Genomic DNA, 24,644 nt, shown 5'->3' on the forward strand with positions numbered 1-24,644 from the left:
AAGTAATGGTCGCTGTTCGCGTAACGAACTATTGCCGGCCACCGAAGGGCTTTCTTCACTGTTGTTAGGCAGCCACCGAAAAATGCCTTTTTAATGCCACCGCACGGCAACGTTCACGACCAAGTCCGTTTGTCGCGGGGAACTAGTACTATTCTCACTTGAGAGATAGTACACCAAGGAGATGGTGACACAGAGATACCAACCGCACGTCCGTTTCGTAGAACTTGTTATTATCAACTATTGTTTGGGGTTATTTACAATATGTACACTGGATTGGATCTTCTGTTCGGTCCACGATCGGTTATAGGCGAGCGTTGGACAGAGGCTAGTTGCGCATGCGCTCTCTTGTTACCCACTCTCTCGCCTATATGTAGGGTATTGTGTGGTAGGTTTACGGTAGGGTCAGTCTATCTGGTTTTGCTCCATCTCCAACATTCCGGCCACCTTGAAACACGGAGGTTTTTCAATCATCAACCACGAATTCACAGGTGCAGATGATGATCGCTCCGGGGTACATCCTCGCCATCGACCGGGAACAAAAAAGAAGACCAGGTAGATCGAACGACTCGACTTGATAGGAATGGAACCGTAATTACCTGAATGCAGCACGGGTGCGCTTCGAGCAAGTTCTCCCTTTCGGGTTGCTCTACCTGGAACACTGATGACTTCAGATGCTTGGGTTCGGTGATGGTAACAGCGCTAGCTTGGCAACAGCTCGTACGATGTCCTTCCCTGGTGCAGTCCGTAGAGTCACGACTCGAACAACACCATCCTTCCCCGGATGCAGCTTGATGATCTTACCGAGCGGCCAATATGCAGGCGGGACATTATCCTCTTTGATGACGACAATTCGACCGACCTCAACGGTCACCGGTGGTTTGCAGCCTTTGGTAGCCCGTGATTGCAGTTGCTGCAAGTACTCAGGATACCAGCGAGCCCAAATGTTTTGGAGGTGCTTTTGTGTCTGCTCGTACAACTGTAAACGGTTATCAGGAACTCCACGCAGATCAACTTCTGGAACGGCTTGCATGTTGGACCCGATGAGAAAATGTCCCGGGGTAAGGACCTCCAGATCAGACGGCTCACTTGACATCGGCGTCAGCGGCCGGGAATTCAGGCACATCTCGACCTGGGCCAACAGCGTGACCATTTGTTCGTAGGCGATGTTGGTGTTGCCTACAGTTTTCAGGAGGTGCTTTTTCGTAGACTTCACCGCAGCCTCCCACAGACCTCCAAAGTGTGGTGCTCGTGGTGGAATGAACTTCCAACGGATTTCATTCTCGGAACACCAGTTGAAGATCCTGTCACGATCAGCTTGGTCCGTCTTAAGCATCCGATAGATGCGGTTGAGTGCGTGCGAAGCACCCTTGAATGTAGTAGCGTTATCCGAATGCAATTCTGCGATCCTACCTCTGCGGGCAACCACTCGACGAAGAGCTGCTAGGAATGCCGCAGTGGTAAGGTCACTTACTAGCTCGATGTGTACAGCCTTCGTTGCGAAACAGACAAATACTGCTACGTACGCCTTCGTTGGTGAACGATTACGGACAGTTGACTTGATGAAGAACGGTCCACAGTAGTCCACTCCGCAAATGAAAAAGGGGCGAGTTGGTGAGACTCGGGATGCCGGTAGATCTGCTGTGCTCTGCTGAACTAGTGTGGGCTTGCTACGAAAGCAAGTGTGGCAATGGTGGAAGACGGATTTTGATAGATTTCTACCACCCAGAATCCAGAATTTCTGGCGGAGAGTTGCTAGCAGGAGGTGCGGCCCTGCGTGCAGTAGCTTTAAGTGAAAGAAACTAGTCAGCAGAGTCGACAGCGGATGTCTGGCAGATAGCACGACGGGGTGTTTGACGTAGTCGGAGAGCGCTGCGTTTCGTAACCGGCCACCGACACGAAGAATATCGTCCTGGTCGATGAATGGACTCAGCCACTTTAAAGCGGAAGACTTGGCAACTCTTTCCCCGTTGACTAAATCGGCAATTTCTTCGGGAAACGATTGCTGTTGTGCCAGGCGACACAGTCGAAGTTCAGCACGTTGAAGCTCTACGGTGGTCAGTGGAGGAATAGGCTGGTTTTCAATGCTGATAGTGGTGTACTTTACCGGATCACAACGGCGCAGCGATGCACGTTCTCGTAAAGAACGAACGTAGCGTAAGCAGACAGCTGTAACACGACGAAGCTTGGAGAAACCAGAGTAACGAGCAAACAAATCGTCGCAGAAGTCCACCTGAACAACGGTCATCGCAACGAGTGTTGCCTTACGAACTTCTTCATCAGTCGCTCCCGTTTCTTCTTCGGATGGAATTGGTTTCGGCCAGGCTTCCGGAGCACGTGACAGCCACTCAGGACCGTTCCACCAGCGCTTGCATTGCAGAAGGTCCACTGGATTCAGTCCTCGCGAGATATCATCAGCAGGGTTCTCGATGCCAGCAATGTGTTTCCAGCAGTTCACGTCGCTTGCGTGCTGGATTTGCGCTACTCGATTCGCTACGAATGCCTTCCAACGGCTAGGCGATGATTGTAGCCATTGAAGAACGGTGGTGGAATCCGTCCAGAAGAAAGCAGTGGCAGATATCTTCAGGGCAGCATTCACCTTCTTGTAGAGCTGCGTCGATAATCGTGCAGCGCAGAGTTCTAGCCGGGCTATTGAATGCCGACTGGATAACGGCGCAACCTTGGATTTGGCCGTCAGAAGTTGAATTGAAACACCGTCACTAGTTTCGGCCCGCACGTAACAGCAGGTCCCATACGCTCCCTTGGAGGCGTCGGCGAAGAAGTGAAGCTGAATGCTAATAGCGTTAGGCAGCGAGACGAACAGTGGAACACGAACTTCACTCAATAAATGGAGAGTAGCATGGAAATCCTTCCATTCTTCTTGCAGCTTGCGGGGAAGTGCAGTATCCCATTCGCAATCTTCACCATTCTGCTTCAAGGCCCACAAACGCTGCATGAACAGTTTGGCGACAACGATCGTAGGACCCACGAGACCAAGCGGGTCGAAGATTTGAGCGATGTAAGACATCACCTTACGCTTCGTCAGGATTGCAGCAGGAAGTGGTAGCTGGACCTTGAAACGAAGTACGTCGTTCGATGGTTCCCAGACGAGACCGAGAGTTGAAACTGCTGGCTCATCTTGTAGGTCGTGTAGAGGTTTAAGCGCCAGATCTTCCGGTGGAACGTCCTGGAGAACCTCAGGAATATTTGATGCCCACTTCTTGATAGGAAATCCAGCAGCACTGAGCATCTCTGTTACCTGCTTGCGAAGCTGGATGGCAGATTCTACATCGTCGGCACCAGACAGAAAATCGTCGACGTAGAAATCGTGGATCACCGCTTCTACAGCAGCTGGAAATTGGTCTCCATTATCTAAAGCGATTTGTTGCAGAGTCCTCGTGGCCAAGAACGGAGCAGACGCAGTACCGTAGGTGACTGTCTGCAGTTCGTAGGTGGAAATCGGATCGGTGGGGCTCTTCCTGAAGCGGATTCGTAGGAATCTTCGGTCGCTGGCGAAATGAAGCATTTGGCGATACATTTTCTCCACGTCGGCAGCCATAGCAACGAAGCGAATGCGAAACCTCAGCACCAGTGCTTGAAGATCTTCCTGAACAACTGGACCAACCAATAACGTGTCATTCAGTGAATATCCCGACGACGTCTTGCACGACGCGTCGAATACGACCCTGATCTTCGTTGTTGTACTCGACTCCTTGAAGACAGCGTGGTGCGGGATGTAGCAATGAGGAATGTCATCGTCTACCGGTTCGTCAAGCTTCTTCATGTGTCCTAATTCGAGGTACTCGTCAATGAAGCGGTGGTATGCATCCTTGGTAGCAGGATCACGTTCGATTCGCCGCTCGATGCTTCGAAGACGACGATCTGCGATTTCCCGGGAGCTTCCTAGGACAACTTCGGGATTGTCGGTTCGAGGAAGACTGACGATGTACCTCCCAGATGAATCACGAATAGTGGTCGCTGCGTAGTGTTGCTCACAGCGATTTTCTTCCACAGACAGTGGTGGACCATCGAAGATGGTTTCGATTTCCCAGAACTTCAGGAGTGCGGTTTCTAGCGGATCGTCCTTTGTTGAAAGATTGCAGATCCGAGGAATGCATTTTGACTGACTGGATGCAGTCCCAGCGACAGCCCATCCGAATGGTGTTTCAGTCAACCATGGAAGATCATTTCCTAATGACATCTTCCGACCAGTATGGAATTCCCAGAAGGCTTCACTGCCGATGACGAGGTCTATCCTTCCTGGGACGTGGAACTGTGGATCTGCAAGTGCAACTTCCGGCAAATTCCATGACGAAATGCTGATCGGCATTGTCGGTAGCTCCGCTGACGGATTCTTGAGGACTAGGAACTGAAGCTTCGTGGAGAATTCCTGCGTTCTCGATTGAACCGTTGCCGTGACAGCACTTTTTACGTTCTGCGTCGAGAGACCGATTCCTGCTATCGATATGTCCACCTTCGACCGAGGGTTGAATAACAGCTTCGCCAGCGGTTTCGAAATGAAGTTGGACATTGACGCTGAGTCCAGTAAGGCCCTTGCCTGATGCCTGCGACCGTGATTATCGATGACGTCCAGGGCAACCGTTTCCAGCAAAACCATGTTACATGCAGTTTGAGCTGCCATGCTAACGTTCGGTGGACCGGAGCTCACACCGGAAGAACCCACACTTGTGGATGGAATCGATTGCTGTACAGAAGAGGATAAAGATCCTGTAGAACTCGAAGATATCTTGGAGGGACCAGAATCATGCAGCAGAGAATGATGCCGGTCGTGACACGTTCGACACGTGAACTTTGAGACACACTTCTTCGATTGATGTCCGCTTCCCAGACAGTTCCAGCACAACCGTTTCTGCGTCACGAATTCTCGGCGAAGGCGTACATCCTTCCCGAGGAATACTGGGCAGTTGCGAAGGACGTGGTTGTCAGAACAGGACAGCGGACAAGAAGAATTCGAACTGGAGGATGCAGCGGCGTTTGCTGCGAACTTGAACTTGGAGGGCTTCGGTGTGCTACCGGCCACCTTTGAAGATGCCGGTTGCTGCTGTTGATCGTAGCCAACGGAGTTTAACACTCGAACACGCTGGTAGAGGAATTCTACCAGTTCGTCATACTTGATGTCGTCCTTTTCGCTCGTCTTCTCTTCCCAGGCTCGCAAAGTGGATTGATCCAGCTTGTACGACAGGAGATTTACCAACGGAGTATCCCAATGCTCCACAGGTTCGTTCAATTTCGCGAGCGCCCGTACATGGCGCTGGAAATCATCGACTAGGTTGTGGATGCGTTTAGCAGACTCCTGCTTCACCGCCGGCAAATCGTAGAGTGTTCGGAAAGCTGACGTTTGAGGAAACGGCGATTATCGTACCTCTTGATGAGAGCATCCCACGTAGAGGCGTAATTGTCGGCTTCAATATCGATGGACTCGAAAGGCTTCTTTGCATCCCCTTCGAGCGACTGCAAGAGGTATTGCAGCTTGGCGACCGTTGGTATGTCAGCATTGGAGTGAACCATGGACGAGAAGGCGTCTCGGAATGACAACCAACGTGAGAAGTCGCCATTAAAACGTGGCATGTCGATCTGCGGTAAACGTAGGTGGAAGGTGGTTGGAGGAGCGGCAAATGAGTTGTTCAGCTGTGCCTGATTAGCATCAACCGGACGTTTCGACAGGAGGAAACCTTTCGCCGTGCAGTAACGGTGCTCAAAATTCACTCTTTCTACAAGATGTTCCTCTAGATTTTCGGAGTCTAGTCGTTCGATAGTGTCCTGAACCTCCAAATACGCATGGTTCACTCGGTCTAGAGACTCGATTCTCACTTGCACTTGGTATCCATCCCGCAGTGCTTCGAAGTCTTTGATGAATTTCTCCACAGCGTTACGGGTAGCGATCAGCGACTCACGCTGTATCATTTTTTCGGCGAGCACTTTCTCCTCCTTGGACGGCATCGTAACCGAACACACGACCGGAAAACGTACGGAAACGGTAGAAAATCGATAACGGAGCTCCTTCCCGACGCGAACTACACGTTTCTTCGCGAAACCGAACCGGCGAGGCCAACACACAAATCGATCGATTCAAATCCTTCCCGTCGCGGTGTATTGGCCTTCACGGCGAAATATACGAACGGGAAAGGGCAGTTTTATCTCGAAAACGATTACTCCTTCCCGTCGCGAACAAACCCAATCCTACGCGGTATCGCAATCAGGGGCGCGAACGGTTTTCCACCTGAGTTGCGTACCGTCTTCCACCAATTGCCACAATGACTATAAAAAATGCGAAAAAGTCACCCAACTTTCGTCAACCAAATGAAGTTGAATTCAATTAGGTTGGAATAGTCTTTCAATTTTGAATGCTACTGCTAGCAACATGCATAGAGATAATATGGAACGGACTCACCAGGTCACCCTATCGGCTATCAGTTGCTTGAAGATGGTCGAAGCCAATTCCAGTAGTGATATCTACACCACCGAAAACAGCAAGTAGCGTGGAGCCAGCAGCCTTTGTTCTGGGAGGGCGCTACGATGGCCTCGAAAATGGTTTGATGATGGCGCCAATCAGGAGTTCAGTCACCTCCTGGAATGACCACACACTGCAAAATGGCCACAAAAAATCTTCTCCACAATTGCACAGAGTAACATCCGCCTTGATGCACGCACAAATAGAAAAGGTTTTTTCCACTACAATTCACTTAACACAGTGACGATTATTATTCAATCACGGGCTAATTAATTAGCACCACCGTGATGATATCGCGCACGCGGCATTGGCTAATAATTCTTCTACACTATAGCACTGAGGTGTACCCGCCTTGGTAGCAACCTCTGAGCGCGATGGCGCTTTTCTGCCAATGACAATGGCCACACTAGGCCAGTGCGTTTGGTCGTAAATTCAGGTCAAGTCACTGACACTTTAAAGCACTTTCCGGCCGCGGAATGGCCTTCGATCCGGCTCGAAGGACCAAATGTTCGCGTAACGAACTATTGCCGGCCACCGAAGGGCTTTCTTCACTGTTGTTAGGCAGCCACCGAAAAATGCCTTTTTAATGCCACCGCACGGCAACGTTCACGACCAAGTCCGTTTGTCGCGGGGAACTAGTACTATTCTCACTTGAGAGATAGTACACCAAGGAGATGGTGACACAGAGATACCAACCGCACGTCCGTTTCGTAGAACTTGTTATTATCAACTATTGTTTGGGGTTATTTACAATATGTACACTGGATTGGATCTTCTGTTCGGTCCACGATCGGTTATAGGCGAGCGTTGGACAGAGGCTAGTTGCGCATGCGCTCTCTTGTTACCCACTCTCTCGCCTATATGTAGGGTATTGTGTGGTAGGTTTACGGTAGGGTCAGTCTATCTGGTTTTGCTCCATCTCCAACAGTCGCAGTGATGAATACACCCAACACAGAAAAAAAAGGTTGTTAACGCACAATCTTTAGTTTACCGGCCGAATTGGTTTCACAAGCTTACTCACTCTTTCGTACTTTTCTTATTAATCCTTCAAAGCTCCCGTCAGTAATCTAGCGATCGTTATCGCGAAATGAAATTCGGTTGGAGGGACGGGTACGTAGAAGAAGAAATATATGGAATTAAGAAAAAACATAGTGATCGGAAATCCATCTCAAATTCTTCTCAAGAGCAGTATGTCGTTGTCGTCGGTCGGTGAGGTCGCCGCCGGGATCGAAACCTAATAACATCAAGTTGAACGGAAACTTGATTGTAATTATTTTGTGATATAAGGAGCTCGGTGACCTAGTGGCACACGGTTTTGCTCAAACCCAAGCTCCTTCACACTATTGAATCGTTAGGACATCAATTAAGCACATCGATTACGATTACTGCAATCCCAACCCTTTTATCCAACATCCAAGTGATTTCTCGTGGAAGTGCAGAGGTCTTCTCGGCTTTCATTAAAGTGAGTATTACGTCAACATATTCCTACCCATTCCTCTGTTGACCAGCATTTGGACGTGGCCGGCGCTGGTATTGCCAAGTTTTAGATCACCAGTTTTTACAAATTAAGGATGATTGCTGGTCCCATACAACGTCTATTTTTCTCTGTGTAATTACAGCTGATTTTTTTTAACTAGTTCGTTTATTTGGAAGGCTCAATTGCGTTAGCTTTACGGAGCCGATAGTTCATTGTTCTTACCGAATACTCGCGGCTTACTCGAGGTTAGAGAGGTACATTGTCGAAGGATAGGATCAGGGCAGGAGCTTGGGGGTAAGGTTTCGTTGTCTGATCAGAGCGTTGTCGCCAGTATGAACGGTAGTGCGGTTCTAGTTTCTTCTGGAGTTCGACCGGCTATGGAGACCAGTGGGAGACGATGAGACTCATCGAGACGGGGGGACAAGACAAACAAAAACTAATTAAGAGAGACAAAAGACAAAGGAATTAAATTCTTATACAAGACATTTGAAGATACACATAAACCGACTACATATAGCAGATATCGCGGGTTCCCAACACGTCTCTGATAGGAACATAGGGTTGCCTTCCTTGGGCCTCAAGGGTCTTCAAAAGTCGCTCTCTGGCGGCGTCATTATCCGTACATTGTCAAACTGCGTGATCGATGTCATCGTAACCGTTTCCACACCGACAGATGTTGCTGTCCACGAGGTTTATTCTATTGAGATGAGCATCTAGCGAGTAGTGGTTGGACATAAGTCTACTCATCACGCGAATGACCTCACGACTTAAGTCCAAGCCTTTAAACCACGCTCTCGAAGAAACATTAGGAATCATTGAATGCTACCACCGTCCAAGGTTTCCATTGTCCCAATCGGTTTGCCAACTCGAAAGGGTACTCTGGCGCACTAAATGGTAAAATTCATCGTGTGAAATTTGCCTGTCATTAAATTCACCTTCCTGCGCACCCACCTTTGCGAGTCCGCCTTCTCATTGCCTGGGATTGAGCAACGTGGAGGACCCATACAAAGGTAATCATATATGATCTTTCGACCAGCAAACTCATCTGCTCTCTTACCTTTGAAAGGAAATAAGATGAGTGCCTACTTTATTTCATCGACCGAATAACCTCAATCGAACTGAGACTATCCGAGAAGATGAAGTAATGGTCTGCGGGCATGTTGGAAATCATCACCAATGCGAAGTTGATTGCTGCCAGCTCAGCAACAAAAACGGAACAAGGTTCCTGGAGTTTGCGGAAAGCGCTAGAGTTTTCATTGAAGACACCGAAGCCAGTGGATCCACTGAGCCGAGACCCGTCTGTAAAATATCTGTTCACGCAATTGACGTGTTGGTACTTTTCAGTAAAAATACGCGGGATAATAATAGGTCGAAGTTGATCGGGTATCCCATGAGTTGCTTGTTTCATGGTCAGATCATATTCAATTGAGGAACTGCGATTGGTAAGTGAGCACGGTTAGGAGTGTAACAAGGAAGACACATATTTGACGATATGTAGTGGTGGTAGATTCTCATAAATCGAGATTGTGTGTTCAGCCCAAGAATTTCTTCAAAATTTTCAATTATAAGTGTGTTTGTCCGCATTTGATAAGTATCCTGAGATGAAGCTCCCAGAAACGGTTCTGGAGGGGTGTTACTCCAGCCAGATCCTCAAGACTCATGTTATGCATTGAGTGCATACAGCCGAGAGCAATACGCAGACAACGATATTGAATTCGTTCCAATTTATTAGGTGACATTTTCTTGCCGAGAGAAAGCAGAAAGAGCCGTACTCTAGAACAGAGAGAATAGTTGTTTTATAAAGCGTTATGAGGTCTCCCGGATGAGCACCCCACCAAGTGCCCCAAAGTTGATACTCTGCTGACATTTTTGCTTCAAATACGTAATATGGGTATTCCAAGTGCACTTTGAATCAAACCAGACCTCAATTTACTTGAAAGACAATGATTGAGTAATGTTTCTGCCCAAAAGATCCCGATCTAGCAATAACGGAGTTGCAACCGCGGGCGGTCAATCATGCTCATGCTCATACTCAAAAAAGGTAGACAATTTGCAGGTTATATTTAGCACTGAGAAGTGCGGTTTAATTTTGTTGTAGCTTTAGGTAGAAGTAACATTTCTACACACTATGCACAAATCAACAATACGTTTGTTTCGATAAGTTAGTTCAAAAGCTACAACATGAGCGCACACTATGAAAATTTAAACCTACACCCATTGTTCACAAAAACGAAGAATGATGACAATGAAAATCCAACGGCTTTTCAATGCGTTTGTACGGAATTGAATGATAGCCGGCGCCGGTGGTGTAGTGGTAAGCGTGACTGCTTTCTAACACCCCAATGGGTCTGGGTTCAATCCCCAGCCGAGGTCGGTGGGATTTTTCTGAGGCATAAAAATCTCTGGTCACGTCTTCGGAAGGGAAGTAAAGCCGTTGGTCCCGGCCCATGTGTGTTGTGAATGGGTGCGATATCCTACGCAGGTGTGGAAGCTGCCTTCCTGCACATTCGGTTGCCGTCAATGGATGGCAATCGATGTCCGTCGGTGATTGGCACTAGATTGCGGAACAGAGACCGACGTTAAATAAAGGAAAAGAAGAAGGAGAAATGAAACACGTAGGACGAATTTAGAATTAAGAAGCAGTTAATAACATATAAACAATTTCTGATTATTTATCAAATCTTATGGTACTTATGGGAAGGGAATTTAATTCAAAAGTCATCCTTTTTTATTTAAATCTGTTCGAAAAAGAGATATAAAACAGGAGATGTGCTTAGCAGAACTAAAATTAGATCGAAAATCATCGTTACAAAGCAATTTCAACAAGCTATTCAGTTATATGCAGAATGGAGTATATTTTCTAAAATAAATTTAAGGCTAAACGTTCAAGAAGGATTGTATTTGTCCTCTATCATACTTTTATTACTCCAACTAAAGATACATTGATTCGAAAGAATTACAAACAACTCCACAAAAACGGCTCCACCAACATACAGGTGCAGTTTCTTTCCAAGTTGCCACTATGTGAAGCAAGTTTTAATCCTTCAAATCCATGTGCGGGACCAAGGAGAAATGGTGCGATTGTGCTTGTCACACACAATAATGTTGTTTACCTATACTCACCTCCGCCGTCATGAAATGGAATCGTTCTCGGAATATGGTTCGTGCAGGATCTGTCGTCTCATGCCGTTGTAGGTAGGTAGGTACCAGCTCGTACGTTGATTTGTACCAATCGATTAGAACTTTGTTCGCCTTTCATCTGATAACGAACTGAGTGCTGATTTATGAAGACCCTTATAGTACATAGCAGCAGTTATCAGCTGGTTGCAATCGAACAAAAAACCGAGCAGAAACAAAACGGAACTAATCCAATCACGTAAACGCGAACAAACGTGCTTTCCATATATTTGTTTCGGAGCGCTTGTTCATTACGCAAGGAATCTGAGCCCCTTCTTCCATTGCTAGTATACCATAGTTGGGTAAGAATCGAAACTGTGAGTACGCATAACTTACCCACAGCAAAGAGACGCCCGCCAGCTGGGTCGGCTTTTCCAGTCGGGCAAACCATCATCGTTGCAAGACGATGGGGTGAGGTGGGATGCGTCGGTTGGAGGTGGTGCCCTCCAGCGACGAGGTCATCAATATTCAAGTTCAGTTTCAGGACCTTATGATTTATTCATTGAGATGTGATACGGTGAGGGTCGATGTTTTGCTGCTTTGTGGGATTCAATTCTAATTTCGATAACGATATACTGCAGAAACGGAATGATGCAGCCATGTTTCGCCTTAGGTGGTTTGTGTTTGGGTTGAAGCGATCATTTAAATCACTGGAAAATGATATAATTCTTCAGATACAGTTAATTGATTTTCGTGGAGGCATTTTTACAAGCGATTGGACAGGTACGTTATGTCGAGGTACTGCGAAGATCTTAAATATTCATTTTTAGCATTTACCTTTACAATTTCTGCTCGTGTGAACCACAAACACCGAAACTTACCCGTATAATTACCAATCAAGTGCGGAGAACACAGCATAAAGCTTCACCTCCCATCCCCTGGCGAGGAAGAGTTATGAGTTTAATTTTCTGATTCTGAGAGCCTGACCGGCTCGCGCTGATATTACGGAACCGCTTTCCGCCGAGCAAACTTTTATACATTCTGCTTCTTTTTACAAGATGAGATTTATAGTATTTCTTTACCACACTAAGCACGACCAACGATAGCAGCCTGTTGTTGTGCTTTTAAAGTTCACGGAGAAAATTTGACATGATTTATGATCTATCTTGGGGAAAAACGGTTAACCTCGTCGTGCCAAACGCCACGTAATGAATATACGTCGGGTCTGTGGGAAGAAACTTCTCCACGACAATATGGTTTTCCCCAGGGCAAGGCAGAAAGATACAGCTTTGCTGAAGAGCTGATGCTGTGTAGCTGCCTGAAAGAGAACTTTTGAAGTTTTCCGGCTGAAACAATTAACTGTGTTAATGAGAACTAGCTGTTGATTCAAGACAACAACAATTGTATTAAATTTCAACTGAACTTCAAATTGAAACAAGACCATTTTTGAAAGACTTGGTTACTACAATTGATGGTATTATAACTTAACACTTTCCAATTAACCATCTACAAAGCTGCTAGTTCTAGATTTTTTCGCGCAGATGGCAACCCGCTCCGGGATAGTCGAGCTGATTTTTTCAGTATGGTTAAAATTGTTGATTCATGAAATTCTCAGCAACTTCGCACTTATCTGCAAAACGGGTAGTACCAGCAGATGCGCAAAAAATATACACTATTACCAGTATACAAATGTTAGGCATAACTGCCATAGTTTTTGTGTAATCGATCACAATACATTCTCAGATTCAAAACCATTTCAAGCCCATACATTCCAAGGTTGGTGGCCTCCTACCTGTGACTGCCGACAGAAGCGACTTCCATCGGTTAATTGAAGTATGGCGTAAGGCTAAAATCAACGAAAGCATTGTTTTCCAAAATGTCGAAACAATCGTCTGATTGAGATTGAGAATGTTCCACACAATGCATACAATGATTATCGAGGAATTTAGCTTGGAAACATGTGTGTTAGATGAGAATGGTATATAAGATGCTCCAAGCTGTTGACCCAATCAAGTCGTATCCAAGACCTGTTCTCAAGATGAAATCCATCGTTCTTCTCGCCATCGTCGTCATTGTTGGAATCTGCCAGGCGCAGATGGCCGTCAGAGTTCCATTTTATCTGACCGGTAATGCAGATGGATCGGTTCAAGTCACCCTCGGCACGTTCAGCGCTACATTGCAGGCCTCCGATCTTGCTACCCTGAATGCTATTATTACCTACGTCCAAACCAGTTTCGGAAGTGTCAAGGCTGGAGCAACCACCAGAAAATCTTTCATATTTGCTGTAAATGAAAATGGAGCAGTTACAGAAACAGTGATCAGTGGAAAGAGATACACCATTGCTCCCACATTGGGCAACGTTTTGCTGCAACTTCTACAAGTAATATCGCCAGCTTTGGGATAATGCCGGATCCAACAGAATTCAATAGAGTTTCTTCTAGGATCATTTCCAGGAAGTAAGAACGGTCACAATTATTTCTTACCATGAAATAAATCAATAAATCCCATGAAAGTTTTGGTTTAAATAATTCCCATATACCTTGGATTACTGCACAAAAAAGTAGCAATAGGATCCCTTGAAAATTTTTATGTCTGGTGTCGAGACTTAGTCCTTGGCTTATAGTTTTATTTTTAATTAAATATGGGATTTCGTAGTATTTCCAAAGCCTAAGATGCCTAACATAGTTTGAGATCATATAAATTATTAAATTCTGTGGCCTCAAAGTAAGTTGAAAATCTCTAAAATAAACTAATACTAAAAAATTTACACGATATTAATTAACGATATGACAGCACAATTTTGCAACATAATTTGCAATTGGCTCACCGATAACACTCCAAGACGAAAACCTCCTATATCTCCTGCTTGGAGTTCTCCTCTCCTGCGGCTTTTGAAACGCGATAAAAATTCCTGGCAGTGTAAACTTCGCCGACATCGAACTTCTGAAACGAAACGCAACTTTCATCGCGCTTGCAACGCCTATCGTTAGCTTAATTCAACCCTATACAAGTCATATGTCTTGCGTGTCCAGAACAATTTACGTAGAAATCCCAAGAGCTTCTGGAAGTTTGTGAACTCCAAGCGAAAATCGTCGAATATTCCTTCATCCGTATTTTTTGGCGATTTGGAGTCTACTTCCATGCTCGAATCGTGTGATCTATTTTCCCGCCACTTCAGTTCTGTTTTTTCGGATTCAGCCGCCAACGCAGATGAAGTAGAAAGAGCGGCTTGCAATGTTCCTGAGGGTCTCATCGATTTGCGTACATTTGTGGTTAGCAATATGTATGTCGTTAAAGCTGTTAGGAAGTTGAAGAAATCTGTTTCACCGGGTCCTGATGGTGTACCTGCAATCATTTTTTGCCGCTGTGTTGCTGTTTTAGCTGATCCCCTAGCTCGCATCTTTACCGCTTCGTTGCACCAAGGAGTTTTCCCCGAAATATGGAGACATTCCTTTATGTTCCCTGTCCATAAGAAGGGCGACAAACGTGACGTGACAAATTACCGTGGCATAACAAGTCTATCTGCAGCTTCAAAATTATTCGAGATCATTGTGAACGATGCTATCTTCTTTCATGTCAAGAGCTACATTTCAGCAACGCAACACGGATTTATGCCAGGACGCTCAGTTACATCAAATTTGCTGGAGTTCACCTCAACATGTATAAATCACTTGGAAAATAGGGCTCAAGTTGATACCGTTTATACCGATCTGAAAGCGGCATTCGATTGCATCGATCATGGTATTCTTCTTCGGAAAATGTCTCGCCTGGGAATTTCGGATGGTTTGGTTGATTGGCTGAAATCATATCTTTCCAACAGAACACTTCGTGTCAAGCTGGGTTCGTGCACTTCATCACCATTTGCTGCAACCTCCGGTGTTCCCCAGGGCAGCTGTTCACAATCTTCTTCAACGATGTGACGCTCCTCTTGCCGAGTGTGCTCATATACGCCGATGATCTCAAACTATACATTGTTGTCAAGAACGTCGAGGATTGCCGTCAGCTCCAAGCAATGTTAGACCAATTTGTTGATTGGTGCCGCTTAAACAAGCTTTCCGTCAGTATATCAAAATGTGTGGTCATGACATTTAATCGCACAAGAACGCCAATCGTATTCGATTACTCAATTGATGGATTTGTACTAGAAAGAGTAGAACAAGTAAGCGACCTAGGTGTAATGCTGGACCCTAAACTTACGTTTGACTTACACCGTTCAATGGTAATCACTAAGGCTAATCGTCAGCTTGGTTTTATATCAAGAATCTCAAGAGATTTTTCGGATCCGTACTGTTTAAAAGCACTGTACTGTTCACTCGTTCGTCCGATTATCGAGACTGCATCTGTTGTTTGGACTCCCTACCAACTTTCCTGGAACATCAGAATAGAACGTATCCAAAAAACATTCATTCGTCGAGCATTAAGACAACTTCCTTGGAGAGATCCACTAAACTTACCTCCGTATGCTGAGAGATGTCGCTTGCTAAGCATGGACACGTTACAACGACGGCGACAAATTCAACAGACAACATTCGTCGCGAAGTTATTAAGTGGTGAAATTGACTCTACCCACTTACTCTCTTGCTTGAACTTTCGTGCGCCAAGCAGATTTCTACGCTCAACGTTCCTATTGCGTCAAGACTCACACCGCTCTTCTTTTGGACAACATGAACCTGTTACGAGTATGATTCGCACGTTTTCTACAGTTGAAGAGTTATTCGAGTTTGGGGAACCTGCTGCTCAATTCCAGAGACGTATTATTAACTCCAGATACATTTAGTATTTGTTATGGCTTCTGGTTCATTAAGACTTATTGTCAGATGGATGTATTAAATAAAAAAAAAATAAAAAATGTCTGATATGTGTAAAATTAGGCAATTAAAACATTTCATCATCCAAAGTCTTGCAAATTGGTCAAGAATCTCAAACAATGTTTTTATTTAAATATAGTGTTTTGCATCTGCCTCATTTCCTGCGTCGTCAGGGAGCAAAGCTTCATTAAAGCTTTACAATACCCTATAACATGATGCATCATCATGCATGAATTATTGAGCTGGAAGCCGTAAGTTTTCCTAGTTTCTTCCAAGTCCAAAATGTCAAAAATGTCATCGATTTCAGTTTTGATCTCGCAACTATTGACAACATTGCGCCACCTACCTATGGGGGAAAAGTTATTCAAAACTAACCTCAGATTAGTCTTGCAATTTTGCTCAGAATTATCAATATTCTTCTCGAAATTATCCTTGAAATTCCCTTGGATTTCTTCTCAAAATAGCTTTGGAAATCTCTTGAAAAATCACTAGGAATTATTTTTAGAATTACATTGGAATTTTCCCTATAATTATTTATTATTACAGTTAACTCTCTACAACTATATATTTTATAGCTCGATGGATTCTGTAGTAGACGGATTTCACGCCAACTCGTCTTCGGAGTTGGCAGCACCCTCTCAGAACCTTATGAAACTTTGTGGGTGTGGAGACTTAGCAATTTTAAGCAACTTTGAGTACTTATTTTTTTCAAAATTTATCTCGCCTAACATTTGATAAGGGTCAAAGTTTTTTGTCGATTTTTTTTTTCAAATCGATATAGCTTAAAAATGACAAGCCCTACAAAATAGTGATGTATCGCGAACTTTTAGCAAATAATCTGAAATTTTATAAAAAAATTTAAATAAATTAAAAAATTGGTTTCTACACTCTAAACAAATATATTTAAAAATTAAAAGTCATTTTCCCAAAAATGGTACCCCTCAGATTTGCTTGATATTTTTTCTCATGAAAGGCAATATAATTACCTAACTTTTCTTCATACATCGCAAAGTGGGCGCTTTTAAGGAAAAAAAGTTGTTCGAACAACAACTTTTTCATGTTAATTTTTTTTTAGCGTGTTTCACTCAAAGTCGAATAGTAATACGCGCACAACCTTATTAAAATCCGTTGAAACTTAATGAGCATAAAGATTTTGACCTTTTGATAATCTGGGCGTGCTTAAAACAAAAATCTAGCCTAACATTTGAAAGGGCCTAATACAGAGGATTTTCCTGCATTTCGAATGGTGTTTTAATAAATGAAAACTCTAGTGTTTTTGTTTAGTGCATAATTTATTTTCCTATAATTCTCCATACATAATTTGAGTTTTTCATTGATTATTAGTCTATCGGAAACAGAGTGAAATTTTTCGGAGTTTCCTTTGAATGTGAAAATCGCTTAGTAGAAATTATGTTTTGAGAAATAGGTACAAAACAATGAAATTTTTGTGTACCAGGTATAGTTTTTACATGACTGAACAGCTCCTTGAGTTCATCGGACATCTTTGTGTATTGATCATTTGATATGAAGCAGAAGTTCAATTTTGTTATGCTTGTATCTGTTTGTTTAACTGCCCAGTCATACAGTTCTTGTGGAGTTGTGATTGTGTTTCCATAATCTCGAGCAAGACTTGCTCTCTTTGCCATTCGTTTGAGAGTTCCTCCACTTGCGTCACATGGGCCTTTCCCATGAGACGTTGCGAAGAAGTGCCATTCTGCTTCCAATCCATACTTGGACTTGAAGTTGCACAAACTGGCAAAATTCTTTTTATTTTTGTAATGAGCCGCTGCTCCATCTGACATGAAAGTAATTTTTGTGAAACTAATAGATTGTTTAATGAAATCTAACAATCTTGATATAAATAATTGAACTGCTAACTTCTGAAATAATAATAAAGCTTAAATTTTCCAACTTGTTTTCTTTTATGTAGTAAATTTCGAAAGGATGTATCGTAGCTTGATTATTGTTCCAATGATACCCCTGTGCTGAGTTTTGAATAATAAATGAATAATTTTCAGAAAAGTCGCAAATCACTAAAATTTCACCGTTTTGAAGAGAATTTTTTTTTATTACTTAGGTTGCTCTTTATGAATAAAATCATGGGTTATGAGCTTTTCAACTTTTTCCGTCAAATATTGAACAAACTCATCTGCAGGTTTAATAATAGTTTCCAAATTACAACGTTATAACGTTACTAGTTTACAAATTACTTAAATATTAGATTATGTCGGTAGAAACAGACTGCGGTGCTTTAAGTTTATACCTTATATCTCTCATGTGACTACCTGCGTTGTTATATAACTGCTATATAGCAGGTAACTTAACGATTATTTTAGGCATGCCTTAAATAATCGTTAAGTTACCTGCGCTATTATATGTATTCACTTGAGAGATGAGGTATAAACATATATGCATATTGCTTACTAATGGACACACCTAATACATAAAAATAAATGAATGATTATTTTTCTAATTAAATTAATCACAAATACATGAATTGAAATCTTTTCATGAATAAAACATACTAAGTGATTTTTACTTAGTTTACCTGTTGATTTGGAACAATTTGAGGGTGGTTTTATAGAAGTTGTATGCATATATTATAATACAATCCATCACAGGAAAGTGCAAACCATGCTGAGATGGCTGTTCCTCATTAGAACGTTTTGTTCTGAACTCTTATTGGACGATTTGCAGGTAACTTCTCTGTACCCTTTTCAAATGTTAGGCTAGATTTCGCCCAGATTATCGAAAAGTATACCCATAAAGTTTAATCGAATTTTAATAAGGTTGTGCGCGTATTACTATTCGACTTTGAGTGAAACACGCTAAAAAAAAATTAACATGAAAAAGTTGTTGTTCGAACAACTTTTTTTCCTTAAAAGCGCCCACTTTGCGATGTATGAAGAAAAGTTAGGTAATTATATTGCCTTTCATGAGTGTTACCGCGTAGCGTAATTTATGGAAGGTTAAGACTGCTCGAATTTATTATCAGTAGTCATCTCGCTTTTGCTCATGCATCCCTTATCAGACCATCGCAGTTTCCGATCTGCGGGAAGATGGTCAAAGTAGTAATGTGCGATAACGATCGGCTCGTAGATCGGAAACTGCGATGGTCTGATAAGGGATGCATGAGCAAAAGCGAGATGACTACTGATAATAAATTCGAGCAGTCTTAACCTTCCATAAATTACGCTACGCGGTAACAATGAGAAAAAATATCAAGCAAATCTGAGGGGTACCATTTTTGGGAAAATGACTTTTAATTTTTAAATATATTTTTTTAGAGTGTAGAAACCGATTTTTTATTTTATTTAAATTTTTTTATAAAATTTCAGATTATTTGCTAAAAGTTCGCGATACATCACTTTTTTGTAGGGCTTGTCATTTTTAAGCTATATCGATTTGAAAAAAAAATCGACAAAAAACTTTGACCCTTATCAAATGTTAGGCGAGATAAATTTTGAAAAAAATAAGTACGCAAAGTTGCTTAAAATTGCTAAGTCTCCACACCCACAAAGTTCCATAAGGTTCTGAGAGGGTGCTGCCAACCACTGGATGAGTTGGCGTGAAATCCGTCAGTATCTTCATCAATGTACTAAAATCTAAAAACGACTCGTTACGATTTGTTCTCCAAGAAAATAGAGCGGTAGGTTTCGTGCAAACTATATAATATAATAAATAATTTTTAAAAGAAAAAACCCAGATGTTCATTGGATTCTGGAGAGGTTAAATTCTGTTAAAAAGAAGGGATGTTGGCATTTTAGTCGGTTTTGTCCTTGAAGACTCCTATTTGATCATTAAATGGCTTATATTTGTGCTTTAATTATAATATATATTTTTTTTAATTGGATTCATACGATTATGAAAGAGCTTTGGAATGAAACTCCTTCCTTAGCTCAGTCGGTAAAGGCACAGCTACAAAGCAAGGCCATGCTGGAGGTGGCTGGGTTCGATTCCCGGTCCGGTCTAGGAATTTTTCGGGATGGAAAATTTCTCAACTTTCCTCGGCATATAGTATGACTGTACTTGCCACACAATTATACTAATGCAAAAATAGTACAGGCATCGAAAGCTCTCAATTAATAGCTGTGGAAGTGCATCTAGAACACTAAGTTGAGAGCACGCAATAAACTAATATGCCGTACGCAATAAGCTTGAAATGCGAGGAAGAAGAAGAAAGTTGGAATGAAACTGGTTTTATTAAAATCGGTTGACTAAATGTAACTTAGGAATCGACTATAACATAATTGTAGGCACTAAAAAATAGGGTATAATGCCTTATATTTCCCTCAAACTACTCGAAAATGATTTGTGCTGTGCACATTAACCTTGACATTCGATTTATAATCAAAAAAGCTAATTTTTGACGTATAGCTACCCTATAATATCCAGCGGCGTTTTGCAATATTGAGTTAAATGATTAAAAAAAAAAACTACAAGGGACAGCCCTATGGGGTTGTATGCAATGGTGATGTAGAACTACGTGGTCTAATAAAATAAATCTTATTTGTTAACTGCAGCAGGAGATTGTTTTTTAAGTACCCGCAGGCAAAAGAACGTTAGAATTCCATAAAAACACTCGTGAACTTTAGCTACAAGAAATTAGCATGAATTTCATTGATTTGCCTTAAATACAAAATTATTTTTGCAAAAAAATCCGAGCAGACTGGAACCGAACCATAAACGTTGAGATTACGAAGCTCGTGTGTTGACAACTCGTATTCCTATTCCTACACTTAGGCAAATAGACTTAAAAATGTCACAAGGGTCGACTTATGAACAACACATATGAACTTCACAAGCGTGACTTAAAGGGTGTCCACGATGAAATTGCCACACACAAAATTGATTCGCAAAATTCGAGTTTTCATCCGATTGCCATCAAATTTTCAGGGATTGAGAAATAACTATTAAACTTCATTTTACCATTTTACTCGTATTTTATTTACAGTCCATACGCAAATGCCCACACCTTGGCCTTAACCCCGGCCATAAGATTCTGCACAACCTGTGAATCAACCGTTTTTTGCATGTAAACCCATACTTTCTTCAGTTCCTCGACTGTCTTCACTACCTTAGGTCGTTTAAGAAGGTGCTGCTTCAAAATCGCCCAGTACTTCTCGATGGGGCGGAGCTCCGGAGTGTTGGGAGGGTTGAACATTTTCGGCACGAAATTGACCTTATTGTCCGCATACCACTTCAGCACGTCCTTGGAGTAGTGGCATGAGGCCAAATCCGGCCAGAAGATTGTTGGGACGTTGTGGGCCTTCAGGAGAGGAAGCAGCCGCTTCTGGAGGCACTCTTTTATGTACACCTGTCCGTTCATCGTGTCCTGGGTCACGAAAGGTGCACTCCGCTTCCCGCACGTGCAGATGGCTTGCCAAACCAGGAATTTCTTCGCGAATTTGGACATCTTCTGAGTGCGGACATGCTCCGGAACGCAGAACTTATCCTTGGCCGTGAAAAACAGGTTGCCGGTGATCTGTTTGAAGTCGGCCTTCACATATGTTTCGTCGTCCATGATGCAGCATTCAACTTTCGTCAGCATGTTGAGGTACAACTTCCTGGCACGGGTTTTGGCGGACTTGTTCTGCTTCTCGTCGCGATTAGGGGCCTTTTGTACCTTGAACGTTCGAAGCCCAGCCTTAGTTTTGGCCTTCTGGACAAAACTTCGGCTTAGGTGCAGCTTCTTAGCCACATCCCTAACGGAGGCGTTCGGATTTCGGTTGAAGGCCCCAACTACGCGGTTGTGATTTTTGGTGTTGTACGGAATACTTTTTCCTTCACTTCTGGGCTTCCGATCGGTGGTCAACCGTTCCTCGAACCGCTTAATCACTCGCGACACCGTGGAATTCGCGATTCCCAACGTTTTAGCGATGGAACGATGCGAGAGATCCTTGTTCTCGTGATGAATGCGCAAGATTTTATCACGCACGAGCTGTTCTTTCGACTCCATTTCCGCGAGTTTTGATCACAGGACTTTAAAACTTGCAGGATGTAAATAATGCACTATGAACTAAATCCACCCAAATTTTCATTAAATTCTACCCAACGGTTAAAAAGTTAGAGCAATTTCATAGTGTGGCAATTTCATCGTGGACACCCTTTATGAATGATTTTCGGGTAACATGAGGTAGCTCTTATACGCCTTTAACAATTGCATTTTCCCAAGCATTGAACGCTTTCAAGGAATAGGAATTTAACCCTCCGTTACTCGCGCTGTTGTACTTTGTACAACACACATGAGTTTTCCATTGCCATTTTGTTGCTGAGTTACCAATCGATCTGAAACCAACGAGTATTCCTCAAAAAACTTGTTTTGATCTAAACAAGCTAAACTTTGATTACAGTAAATACCTAAAAAATGCGGATAATAGGGAAAATGTAAATGGAAACCGCGAAAACTGTGACCATACTACGTGGGATTTGACTTAATTGATTACAACATGGAATATATCAAGATTCTGACAAGATAGAAAATTATTGTCTCTGACAAAGTTGTTCAGGAGATCATAGCCTTGTCGCTGGCGGACAGTAGTTCAGAATTTTCTCACTACGTAGCGCTAGTATACATGTGAAATTCTCGTATGTGATATATCTCGAGATTCTGACCAGATAAAAAGTTACTGCCTATCACAAAGTTTTTCAGGAGATCAAAGCCTATTGCTTGGTGCTCAATAGTTCAGAATCTGCTCACTACGCGACGCTAGTATACACGTAAAATTCTCATATAAAATATCTCGAGTTCCCAACCAGATAGAAAGGTACTGTCTTCGGCATAGTTGGTCAGGATGTCAAGGCTTTTTTGCAGGTGGACAGTAGTTCAACTGTTAATCAGTAAAAAAGCTATGGTCTCCTGAACAGCTTTGCCTAAGACGGTAACTTTCTATCTGGTCAGGTTCTCGAGATATTTTATATGAGAATTTCACGTTTATACTAGCGCCGTGTAGTGAGAAAATTCTGAACTACTGTCCACCAGTCAAAACTACTTGACACCCTGAACAAGTTTGCCGAAGACAGTAACTTCTCTCTGCTCAGGATCTAAAGCTATTGAATATGCGAAAATTGCATGTATATACTAGCGCCACGTAGTGAAAATTTTCTGAACTACTCCACCAACGAAAAGATCTGGACTTCCTGAAAAACTTTGCCGAAGACAGTAACTTTTTATATGGTAAGGATCTAGAAATAATATATATATGCGAGAATTTTACATGTATACTAGTGCCGCGAAGTGAGATCACGCTGAACTACTTTCCAACAACGAAAAGGCCTTGACCTTCTGAACAACTTTGTCGACGACAGTAATTTTCTATCTGGTCATGATCTCGAGATATATCACATGCGATAATTTCACATGTATTCTAGCGCTACGTAGTGAGAAAATTCTGAACTACTCTCCACCAGCAAAAAGATTATGATCTCTAGAAAAACTTTTCCCAAGACAGTAATTTTCTATCTGGTCAGGATCTGGAGATTTTCCATACTGGGCTCTGATGAAGCAGAATCTTTCTGGAAAGAAAGAAGGAATCAAAGATATGAAACATTTCCATCAAATTTGGACAAGGACGGCCACCATGGTATCTGAGGAGTCTGTACAAACTCAAAATGATGGAATTAAGCGCAAAGTTCGAAAATTTTATGCAAATACCGAATAACTATGTTATGACTTCGTGAATTTTTAAATCATATCCCATGAATCTGAAATAAACAACTACAATTGAAGTATATTGCGAAATTTGTGGTTTCACACACTTAAGTTAACTTATCAAAAAGATCTGGCAACTCTTCCGTTTTCTCATACATTCGCTATAAGACATACACAATTGCGTCATCTGCCACTCATAGGTAAATGCTCCGAAAGAGTTTTATAGCGATGTTTCCCACCCCAGAAGAAAGGTGTGTGTAGGGATCGACTAAAAACTCAGAGTGGTACAAATAACACTGGTGCTACTCTAAAATAAAGGATCGCGTCCCTTATATTTGGAAGGAGAAAGAGACTATGGAGAGAGAGAGATTTCATATTTAGGAGAGAGTAGTTGGATAGCTCAGGTGCTACTTGTGTATAGCACAATCGAGTAGTGCACGGTTTAATGACGGGAGTAGCACTTTTCAATCGGGAGAGACGTGGCTTAGAGATTTACAAGAATGGCTGCATATTTTAGGCTGAGTGCATAATATTTTGACACTCAATTAATATATGTTGCAGTGATGGTATGGTATTCAAAAGCGTAGGAAAATGCAAATTTTGATGCTTTTCTTAAAGAGATTTTTTTAAGATCGCTGTGTAATTTGGAGGTGCGGCTTAAACAGCGTCTGACTGGCATCCAGCGGCTGAATAAGAAATGCTCTTCCCCGGAAGCTACACCTAAGATGGCAGCCCCATCACGGCGGATAGGAGACCTTAGGCCAACCACCTACTGTCTCTGAAACCTTTACAATTGTTACACAAACCAACAGAGAAAGCCACCGAACTGATATAACGGCAACGACTTTTAGCGCAAAACAACAGACACGAATTGGATCATGGAATGTATTGACGTTAGCCCAGCAGGATAAACTGGCACAACTCACCAACGAGGCGCAACGCATGAAGCTAGAAATCCTGGGACTGAGTGAAGTTCGTTGGCCAAACTTTGGAGAACACAAACTGCCGTCGGGACAGGTACTACTATACTCTGGTATTCGAGGTGAAAACGCTCCCCGCCATCGTGGAGTTGGTCTCCTACTTAGCGTCCAGGCAAGTGCTGCGCTCATCAAGTGGGAGCCT

At 42.9% G+C, this 24,644-nt stretch overlaps 1 protein-coding gene across 1 annotated transcript; it reads right to left on the bottom strand.

The window, feature by feature from the left end:
- Positions 1–667: 667 nt before the first annotated feature.
- On the bottom strand, positions 668–5,958 carry LOC135714204 (uncharacterized). Its single transcript, XM_065237521.1, has 2 exons — positions 5,355–5,958; positions 668–5,283 (listed from the first exon to the last, which is right to left on the bottom strand). The coding sequence occupies exons 1-2, from the start codon at positions 5,956–5,958 to the stop codon at positions 668–670; spliced, it is 5,220 nt and encodes a 1,739-aa protein (XP_065093593.1).
- Positions 5,959–24,644: the final 18,686 nt, after the last annotated feature.

The sequence above is a fragment of the Ochlerotatus camptorhynchus genome, unplaced genomic scaffold, assembly GCF_037179485.1.
Source record: "Ochlerotatus camptorhynchus isolate MF236.1 unplaced genomic scaffold, CSIRO-AGI_Acam_v1.1 ptg000626l, whole genome shotgun sequence".
NCBI classification, from domain to species: Eukaryota; Metazoa; Arthropoda; class Insecta; order Diptera; family Culicidae; genus Ochlerotatus; species Ochlerotatus camptorhynchus.

What these genes read in the sequence shown, in the direction of transcription:
- LOC135714204 (XM_065237521.1), bottom strand. Translation starts at nt 5,958, where the DNA reads ATGCCGTCCAAGGAGGAGAAAGTGCTCGCCGAAAAAATGATACAGCGT. An exon ending in TAATCGCCGTTTCCTCAAAC is followed by an intron (nt 5,284 to 5,354) that starts GTCAGCTTTCCG and finishes TCCACAACCTAG; the next exon opens with TCGATGATTTCCAGCGCCAT.